Here is a 10,891-nt window from a genome sequence, read left to right as displayed (position 1 = left end):
TGGAATCCATTACAGTCACTGAAGAAAAAAAATGTAATTGAATTATGGTTACTAATCAAAAGGCATTACATCCACATATATAAAGTGTATGAGTAGAATATAACATTCATTCTGTTAAATAGGAGGAATGCCTTCTTTTAGAATATTTACCAAAAACGGGGGACAGCATAAGCTGACACTGCCTGGTTTACATTTATGTTTTAAGGACTTTTCAGTTCTGTTGCCAAGTAATCAAATGCAGTAAGCTATATTACTTTGCTGAAGTAAACAGAATAGTTAGATGATTTATTAGCCTACTTTTTCAAATGGGTAACCAGTAATCTGTAATCTATTACATTTTTTAAAGTATCCTCCCCAACACTGGTTGTACTAATATATGGCATCAATATAACCAGTTGTTGAAATAAGTGATACAATGGTTTGTATCGCTTACTTAGACACTGCTTCAGTCAAAAGTACAGATTGGTGTGTATGTGTACTGCCTGAATTGCACACAAGGGGGAAACAACAACAAGCTAGATATAAGTCAAATGCAGAGGGCTTTATTACATGAAAGTATGGTACATACAAAATTTCAAGTAACAAAGAAAGTGTTAGTTCTCGGGTTCTCAAGTCAGATGCAAATAGCTACCGATCTACCTTCATAGTCACAGCTGACTAGATCCTCTATCAGCACTGGACAGGCCTTCAGCCTCTCCACTGTTTAAAAAGACAGTTACACTGTTGGCATGGTTCAAATGCACGGCTGAAGAACAAATGAACACTGAGGTGTGCTGGTTCATGATGACTTTAATAATCAATAACAAAAGACAGTGCTGAAGAGAATCGATTTTTGGAAACCACAACAGTTGGAATTGTCTAAATATATGACTTGTGGTTTTGTGTGACAACTCTTTATGACCTGCCTACATTTGTCTGATATTTTCCACTACCTTCTACAAACAGCTACTCACTTAGCTTCTTTCTAACACTGCTGTCATGAACACCTACTTTAAAACTAAGCCCCACCCAGTATTAAGAGCTACATCAGAACAATATAAAAACACTTCCAGCTGAATGAAGTTAATCAAAGAGCATTTAAAAACACATGAGAGCATCACACAGTAGTCAAGTTGAACATGTAATAACGGTTTGTTTCGCACAGTGAGCATCCACCAATGACGAAGTCAGGTATGGCCACATTTTTATTACTGAACTGGACAATGCGGAGATTATGAGTGAGAAAATGTGTGTTTCAATTTGTGTCTTTGTGTGTGATGAATGCACGAAAGGAAGGTAAACGTGGAACTCTACTTCAAAGTGTACGGCACAAAATCACATTACTTCAGTACACACTCAGGGGTATTCACAGTGAACAAATTTAAAGAGCTGGGTGTCGTGAATCAAAAACATACTGCTTATTTTCATCTTCATGGGTGTAATCAGAATGGTGGGTGGGGCAGGGAGAAAGTTACTTGGCATTGGTAGAGCTGCTGAGCATCTTGCGGATGGCCTGGGCGATGGCGTCACGGTCGATGCCGTAGATCTTGAGCAGCTCATGTGGTTTGCCACTGCGGGGAACGTGGGACACAGCCAGACGGTGCAGACTGAAGCCAGATTCATTGACCATTGCTGAGGACACTGCTTCCCCAAGACCACCTGGGAGATTAAAGGTTATCACATGAGCAACATGAAGAGGGAAAGGCAAGTTCCCTTGTAAGGCTGGGGGCAACCAATCGGCCTAAAAATTCTGTCAGCAAGAAATGAGCTTCTGTCCACACAAGATGAGTTAAGTTAAGCTAAGTTTAAAGAAATAATAATAAAAAGTAGGACAAGATGAATGAAGATGAGATGAGAAAAAGTTGAGTTAAATTAAATTAAGATAACATAAGATCAGGAAAGTTAAGTTAAAATATACTGAAATAAAATAAGATACGTTCAGTTTGGCTAAGTTGAGTTAAGATAAAATAAAATAAAAGGACAGTGCAAAAAGTGAAATAAAAAAATATACGTAAGTGTTGTTGATATTGCATAGACTGTTCTACATGTAGAACATCTCAATATTGCCCAGATTACTCTGAATGTGGAAAATGATGATATTTAATAAGCATAAAAACAATGAAATTCCACAGATCCTTCTATGAGTAAAAAATACTGATACAAGAATGCTTTCCAAACAAGTGTTTAAAAAAAATTCTCTTGAACCCTGAACCTTAATTAGTCTAAATGTAAAATGAACGAGATATCCAACATCAGACGGATTACAGTTGCTAAATTTCCTTTGTCCAGTCTAGTCCACGCCATCACCCATCCCCTTTCTCTTATCAGGCACAGGGCACGGCTGTCTGTGTTATCTAGGTCACAGTCAGCCCCATGGGCACATGCTCAGTTAAGGAAATCTGACAGCACTCTGCCTCTCTGGCTCTCACACTTACAAACTGCACCACAGTACCACTACCTTGCCTGCGATGAGGCACACAACAGGCAGCCTCGCCTCAGCCAATAAGCAAATGCCACCACATCGCGTCCACGTCATGGGACCAATGGAAACATGCCACCACAACACACCCGAGTGTACGGACCAATGACAGGGCCCTGGCCACATTATGCTGAGGAGCTTATTGCTGTTAGGTTGGTAGTGTGTCATACAATATGCAAAAGCTGAGCAGAATGGGCAATTTTTAGGGAAACCTGCCTTCGTAGTAGTGGTCCTCTACAGTGAGGATTCGTCCTCTGGTGGCACGTGTGTGGTCGCTGATGGTTTTGATGTCCAGTGGTTTGATTGTGAATGGGTCGATGACTCTGACGGAGATCCTCTCTGGAAGATTAATTTTATTACATAAATGCAGTACATAAACATACTTGATGCCATTAACACGATTTTACAGTATATAATGACTGTACAGACAGGATTCAAAAAAGAAAGAAGAAGTTTAAATGATTAAATGTGTCAGGAATAAACAGCCAAATGAGACATAAGGTAATATTAACTGAAATTTTCATCTGTTGGCTGTGTTTTACATCATCTTGATATATTTTACCCTCCTACAGTCAGAATCACTATTTCCCTGTACTGTACCTTTCTTTAGATGTTCAGCGGCAGCAAGAGCCTCATGCAAAGTCACTCCAGCTGCCACCACAGTCACCTGGTCCTCCTTGCTCTGGTACACCACCTGGCAAAGGGAATTTTTAATGTGTTTATTTCGAGCAATCATTTTCTATTTTTACTTTCCCATCACTGTCTTGTCAGCTATGTAAGCACAAAGAGCCTCACCTTTGCCTGTCCAACATGGAAGTCCTCGTTGCTGTTATAGATGATAGCACTGTCTTGGCGACTGGTTCGGATGTAGCAAACTCCCTTGGTGATGGAAAAATGACAAAAGCATGATCACATGGGGCATTTTTTCAGCAAACAAGGGTTGTTCTGATCTGTTAGGGAAGCTGTTACTCTGCAGTTTTGAATACCCTTGTGGTTGCAGCCAGTTCCACAGCCTTCTCTGTAGACACACCATCACTGGGATAGAAAATGGTTGAGGTGGGAAGGGCCCTGAACATAGCCATGTCTTCCAGACCCATCAGAGAGGGGCCTTCCTCTCCTGTAACAGACACATTCTGACCTGTAATTGACTGTACACATCCAGCATTGAGCAAATCCTCAAAAGCTATCGACTGCTCTGGTGAGCTGATACATGCAGATGCACCAACATAAAGTCAGACTGCATGCAGTGTACCTGCGCTAACAGAGGGACACTTGGATCCCTGCTGACAGCTTCCAGGGTAGACACGAAAGGAGAAGAAGGGGAGGACTGAGTAATAGCTGTACGGCCAAGGGGGGTAAACAGTGAGGAAAAAGCATTAGAGGGAAAGATAGAAAGGACTGCAACTACTACACACTCAGGAACACACACTTTTTTTTTTTTTTTTTTACATGTATCATACAATCATTAGGGAAACTGTGAATATCGTCTGAGAAAGTGGATACTGGTAAGTGGTTGGATTCAGTGTGAGGGCATAGAGAGCTGCGTGAAGGTTTTAGTGAAGGGGTTGAGGTGTATGTGGCTCATTAGCTGTGGTCTACTAACCAGTGGACAGACCACAGTGGGAGCCGCACAGGTTGATGTTGCTCTCTGAGATCGCTGCCATGCGAAGCTGATCGTAGGCGCGAGTGAAAAAGGAAGCAAGAGTGCTGGCAAATACAACGTTCCTCTCACGGACAGCACATCCCATAGCAACACTGACCTGGGAAAGGAAATTAATGTTTCTTAGTACCTATACAAGTTATAACCTTTCTTTGCCATATTAGAGAGACACAGGTCACACGAACTTGATCACAAAAAGAACACCCAGAGGGTCAAATATCAAAAACCATATCTGAAAGCTTCTTTGAACCAAAGACCACTATAAGTAGAGAGTCAGTGAGAGGAGATTCTGCAGATCTCTGGAGCTTACTTTACCATATGGGTAGAATCAGTGGCATACCTCTTCTTACAAATAATTTCCTTTGTCCTGTCTCCCAAACTGCCCACAGCACCATAACTTCCTTGCTTTGTCAAAAGCAGCATCTGATGTTAGATAAATTCTAAAAACGACTCCTTATATGTTTCAAACATACCAAGTCAATCAGTGTTCTATCACTGCATGTTTTCATTGAATTTCTATTAGCCACAGTTGCTGCGTCCTTCAACTTTTGACTTTTCTCATGCATTCAGCCAGATGGTCCCATCCTCCGTGCTGATTAATATTTTACTTCTGAATACACTTGTCACGACCACTTATCATCATACACACGCCTGACCTAGATCTTCGCTGGCTGCTGCTGGTTCTATACCAAGACAAGGAATCAGCGTCTCTCTCCAAATTAAGATCTGATAAAATAATGAGGGAGGCAAAAGAAAGGTGCTTTCTAACCGTGGGTGTCAGCAGCTGCCACACTGACCACAAGGCAGCACATGGGCTGTGTCTTTGCCCACCCTTACATTACAGATAGACATGCCATGCATAATTTATTCACACAGGCTCCAACTCGCAGCTGTGACATGTGAGTTTGTACTCAAAGCCAGTCAGGACTCAGTAAGAGCAGCTTAGTTAGAAAAATCATCACTGTGAAGCAAATGCATGTTTAATACATTTTTAAAAATATGAGAGAGTACTAGACAAAAATACAGAATATGCATTGATGGGTTTGTTAATGAAAATCTGTCTTGTAAAAATACATTTCTCAAGCTTTGTGAATAGGAGGTTCACTAAAGATCATACCATGTTCTGCTGAGCGACGTAGCACTCAACAAAGCGGTTGGGATGCTCATTTTTAAAGATCTCTGAGTAGGTGAGGTTGTTGGTGTCTCCATCAAGGGCTACAACACGCTCATTGTAGCGGCCCAACTTGGCCAGTGCCATCCCATATGCCTTCCGTGTAGCAATCTGTAAAGAAGGAGACACCAAACAGGTGAATGATCAGCATTTACACATTCTGTTTGTAATCTGTCTGTAGCATAAATGCATGTGCACCAGTGGCTTGTGCAGATGTGTATTTGGGAATAGAAGGACGAGGATATCAGTGAAATTTGTGTTTTGCACGCGTGACTAACCTTCTCTCCAGGTTTGTAGCTGGGTGCGCTTGGCATCCTGATGTTTCTCAGGCTGACGGGTGGGGAGTCCTCGATGGGAGCGGGTGGGTACAGGTGCTTGCTGCTATTCATGATGCGGCTCTGCATATCCTTCATAACCATCTCGGCCATGTCTTTGGGCAGAGGTTTGGCGTGCCAGCCCAGCTTATCCTCTGCAGCTGAAACCACATAAACATTACATTTAAAGCTGTATGGTAGACGGGTTAAAGCTCAGGCTGTAAAGCTGATGCTGCATGCTTTTGCATTAAATTTAAAGTGAGAGCAACGCATTTGCTGATGAGGCGTGGACTGTGACAAACAATTACCTGGAATGCCTTTGCCCTTGATGGTTTTAGCAATGATGGCAGTGGGTTGATGGCGGGGCTGGCTCAGAGCCTTGCAAAGCTCTTCCACGCTGTGTCCATCCACAATGATGGCATGCCAGCTACACACACACAAACATTAAAAGACTCGGTATGTTTCATAAGGTAGATGACATGGACACACCACTGTTTATACTTTAGGCTTCACTTCAGTATGAATTTTCAATATGCAGTGTTACCCAAAAGCTTCACAGCGCTTCTGATATTTCTCTACGTGATGCTGCAGAGGCGCAGGGTCGCTCTGACCCAGACGGTTGATGTCCATGATGGCCACCAGGTTGTCAAGTTGGTAGTAGGAAGCAAATGACATGGCCTCCCAGACAGCACCCTCTGACATCTCACCATCCCCCAGCAGGCAGTAAACACGATAACTGAAGTGGCGAACAAGACAAGATTATATGATAAGAACGTGTCTCTCTTGTGTATCTGTGTGTGTGCTGTATATTGGAATGAGGATGGAGTGTTGTGCTTGTGAGGAGAAGTGCTATCTCACACTTAGTTGGTAATCGGCTGTGATAAAAGCTTCCTGAGGCCTCTGAAGTTGTGGCTGCTGAATTTTACACTGTCCTCTCACACATATCTCCCATATGACCCAAATAGTCATTTAAATTAGACAAATCATCACATATTTTATAAGAATTTTAATGTCCATTTGCGTGTCGTTCAACATTTGTCTCATATTGTTGGATGACTCAGAATGTCCTCAAATAAAGTAGCTGTTTCCTGCAAAGCAATACTTAAAACTAGTGAAGTCAAATGAAATAATTTTGTCATAATACCTTAGAACAATGAACTTAAAGCCAATACATGGTTGAAAGCACAAATTTCGTATTTAATTCTGAGATTAAATCTGCTTGGATGGTAAAAATAACCGAGATATAACTGCTGCGCCTGTGATTATTAGAGCAGAAGAATTGTGAGAGCAGAGCATGCAGCCGCAGTACACACCCACCGAATGTGGAAAATCCTCATCAAAAGACACTAGAAAGAGGTATGATGTAAAGTGAAGGTTTAAAGGAAGCCAAGACCTAAATATTAAGTATATTTATTTATGTTCTACACCAGATAAAACATTAATTAATTCTAGATTTGAAACCATTCAAGAAATTAAAATTTGCATTCAAATAAAAAACTAAATAAAGGTTTCATGTAAAGCTACAAAACTAGTATAGAGCTAGATTTTCCCATGTGTGTTTCTATGGGATGTGCTCATTTGCAACGGATCACCTGGATTTGTCAAAGTATTTTCCAGTGTAAGCCATTCCACAGGCCACACCAAGACCCTGCCCCAAGGATCCAGTAGCTACATCCACAAATTGTTGCTTCTGAAATGCACACAAATCAAATCAATACAGCATTATTAATCAACATAATGGTGGTCGATTCACTGTCAGTGCTCTGTGAGATGATTTCTGAGATGTGCTACAGCACATGGCAGCTTACAGGGGTTGGGTGGCCCTCCAGGTTAGAATCAACCTGGCACAAACTGAGCAGCTCGCTCTCCTTCAGGAAGCCTGTTTCAACCCACATGGAGTACAAAGCAGGAGCAGCGTGACCCTGAGAGAGGAAAGAGATTAGAATTCCAAATTTCAAAATACGAAGAGAATCCCTCATGTCCAGACCGGAAGGTCTGACTGACTTACCTTAGACAGGATGAAACGGTCGTTGTTGAAGTTCCTCGGGTCTTCAGGGCGATATTTCATAGTGTGGAAGAAAAGCACAGACATGATCTCTGCCACACTGCAGCATGATGTGGGGTGTCTGGACAATAGAGAAGAGGGTGCTGTTACCCATATGGGCACAAGTACACACATATGGTCACAGGAATGTACTGTACAGTTACAACAAAGACACACAGACGGCTTCACCTTTAACACATTTATTATTAGGAGCATATGGTAAAGATCAAATCCCTTATTACGAGCAGTGCAGTCTGAGACGAATGTTATTGTTTCATAATGCTGTAGAATAACTGCAGATTTGTGGATTTAAACTAGCTCAGGTGATCATTTTTCAATTCAGCCAGAAAATTTCAGTAATTTTGAAATACCACATGCCTGCTCTTTGGAGAAAGCTGAACATCAGGTGATTTGTCTGATTTTTAGATGTCACAGGGCAGGCTGAAGGTGAACAAATAAATGGCAGACAAAGGTACAGATCACTGGCCAAAGAAGTGTAGTGGATGTAAAAAGTGATTGACCATCAAAAATAAAAATAAAAAAGTTGCAAGTTGGACCAATAACTATGCACTGATAAAACACTGTATAAAGAGCATAAAGACAATCAAAGAAATCTTGTGGTTATAAATGTAATTATATCATTTAAACCAAAAAAATTGTACAATTGCTGCTTTTAAAAAGCAATAATATTAAATGGAATAATTATATCAAACTACAAACTTCAGTCACAGCACTCCTTCTGCTATTTAACGTAAAGGACGAAGAATTTTGGCGCGTTGAAGTCAGTGCCTGCTTATTATCCTCTTCCACATGTAAAAGTATTACAGTTTAATTCCGCATTAATAACTATAAGGCTAAGAATATTTTAAGTCAAGCAACATTTTTTAAAACATTTCTTAGTGTTCCGTTCTTTTTTCTGTTTTTATTGCTGTACGTTTGAATTGTTCAGTGAGACTCCAACATGATAAATCCCTTCATGCCTCAAATACAGAGAAGATTTTGTGTTTCCCAAGCAAATGCAGTTCTGAAAAAATCCTCATTGGTCGGCTGATCTATAAAAAGACAATTCTATCCCAAAATTTGGTGCAATGATACCACATCTGTGCTGAGCAAATGCATCAGCAACTTACAACAGAGCCCTAAGATAAAGATTTCTGCTTTTTACTGAAAATTTAGACTCCTTCTCTCATTGAAAAAGGCTCCTATGATTGCAGTCGCCACGCAGCACTCAAGACATATAATTCACCCATGATCGCACATGGTAGTCTATTGTGTCTTATACTGCTGAAGGGCACATTATCTTTCTGGAATGAAAAGGTCAAATTAATGTTTAGAATGTCTTTATTGTCATTGCATGAGAACAATGATTATCCCTGAAACAAAATAAATGCAACATTTTAAAATATCCTTCATGCACCAAATACTGTACATATTTTACATCAGTCAGCAGAATGAATGAAAATCCACTTATAACAAGAGATTAAATTATTTACTTTGTACAGTGGTGGTTAAATAGTTTCCCAGTTATGTAAAAGCATAATTTGTTTCTGCTACATGGTGTTTATTTAATTCACCAAAAATGTTATATAAAGCTGAATGATATAACAATTATGAAATGTAGATAATTTCATTCATTTAATTTGATTGATTCAAAGCACAGTTTTTCAAGTAACTTTGGATATTTAAATTTTTCCTCCAATAGACCAAAGCAGGAGCACAAAGGCAGGACACGTTGTTCCTTTGGCCCTTCACTGTGTCTGTGTCTCTGCACATGCATGGTTCAGTAGGTGTGACCACTAGTGTTCATCTGTGCATGCTGCAAATACATATTAAGTTTGACTTATGGTATGCATGCATTTTATATGCTTATATATGCAATGCATTCACAGTCTTACAGGAAAGCTCACATGTGAGAATCAATGGCGTGTACTCACCCACTGCCCGCTGCAGTCGTTGCCTTGATGGAGTTGATTCGAAGGCGGTGGGCGATGTTCCTCAGCGCCTGCACTGTCTGCTGGTCAGGTTTGTGGTAATCCTCCATGAAGGCAAAATGTCAAGTTCTGCAGCACCAGAAAAGTGAAGGAACTACAATCCTGTGAGGAGTTTTGAAAGTGTGTGTGAATGAGAGAGGGTTGCCAAAGAGCAGCACCTGTACGTATGTGTGTGTGTGTGTGAGCGATGGAGGCTGGGAGGAAGAGAGAGAGAATGAAGGAGAAGCTGGATTTATGCTACCAGGCATAGAGATGCACAACACACACATACATACATACACACATGCATATACACACACACACACACACACACTGACAGACACAAAGGAGGGGGAACCCTGTGACGTGGGCTGGGTGTTACTGCTAAAAAATAATGGCACTCATTCTATTGGCCACTGTCTGACTGGGATGCTGGAGGTTTGTCACAGTTAGAGATGTGCAATAATATGTGTGTGTGCGCGCGTGTGTGTGTGTGTATGTGGCACGATTGTCTGGAAAACAACTGGGGGGAGGGTGGGTCATCTGAAGCACCTAACCCTGATTCACTCTGACTTTACTGTCCAAACTAATAATTCAAATACGATGGCTGACCGTTCTTTCCTTATTTGCTTTAATCAAGCCCCCTATTGTTATTGCTAACAACTGTGTTTGAGCAGGTCCTGATCTGTTTATATTATAGATTTAACAAGGTTGAAAAGGTGATAATTTATAAAGGAAAAGACAGAAAAAGAAGACAGAAAAGATAGAATAAAGAGCAACAGCGAGACTGAGAATCAGGATCAGAATTTTGCAGAGCTCCTTATTTGCTCAAAAAATCTAAATTCTGTAAAAATCTACGACAACAAAGTACAAAACGCTATTTTTTTATAAGATCATATTCATGCAATCAGCTGTGAATAACAATTATCACTGTAATAGAAATATTAATTTTAGCTTAAAAATCTGCCAGACAGAGAGCAAAAGAGAAAGAGAAAAATGTTATGTGGTATAGATATGTAGCTGTGTCTTCAGAATGGTCAAGTGAAAGCAATTTTTAAATTTTTGTTATTCTAACATTCTGAATTTGTGTTTTCTTTGTAAGGGCGAGGGTTAGCAGTAGGGTTACTGCTTTTACATTACTGTACTTGATGACCATGCCAATAAAGCAAACTGAAATACGAGGCTGTGTATGAGAGAGACAGGAAAACAAAGAGAAAAAAGGGAAATCCTTGTTTTTGAGATGGTGGTGATGGGATCTTATAAAACAAAAATTT

The 10,891-nt window shown here is 40.5% G+C and overlaps 1 protein-coding gene across 1 annotated transcript; it reads right to left on the bottom strand.

Moving 5' to 3' along the window:
* Positions 1-526: 526 nt before the first annotated feature.
* Positions 527-9,865, bottom strand: tkta (transketolase a). The gene is made up of 14 exons (XM_023275400.3): positions 9,582-9,865; positions 7,612-7,729; positions 7,412-7,525; positions 7,196-7,293; positions 6,148-6,339; positions 5,912-6,030; positions 5,568-5,764; positions 5,236-5,400; positions 4,062-4,218; positions 3,445-3,575; positions 3,254-3,337; positions 3,059-3,152; positions 2,675-2,797; positions 527-1,638 (listed from the first exon to the last, which is right to left on the bottom strand). The coding sequence occupies exons 1-14, from the start codon at positions 9,686-9,688 to the stop codon at positions 1,451-1,453; spliced, it is 1,887 nt and encodes a 628-aa protein (XP_023131168.2). The 5' UTR covers positions 9,689-9,865; the 3' UTR covers positions 527-1,450.
* Between the last annotated feature and the right edge of the window lie 1,026 nt (positions 9,866-10,891).

Source organism: Amphiprion ocellaris, chromosome 5, assembly GCF_022539595.1.
Source record: "Amphiprion ocellaris isolate individual 3 ecotype Okinawa chromosome 5, ASM2253959v1, whole genome shotgun sequence".
NCBI lineage: Eukaryota > Metazoa > Chordata > Actinopteri > Pomacentridae > Amphiprion > Amphiprion ocellaris.
The sequence above is the reverse complement of the archived record's forward strand: the minus strand, read 5'-3'. Positions and strand labels throughout refer to the sequence as shown.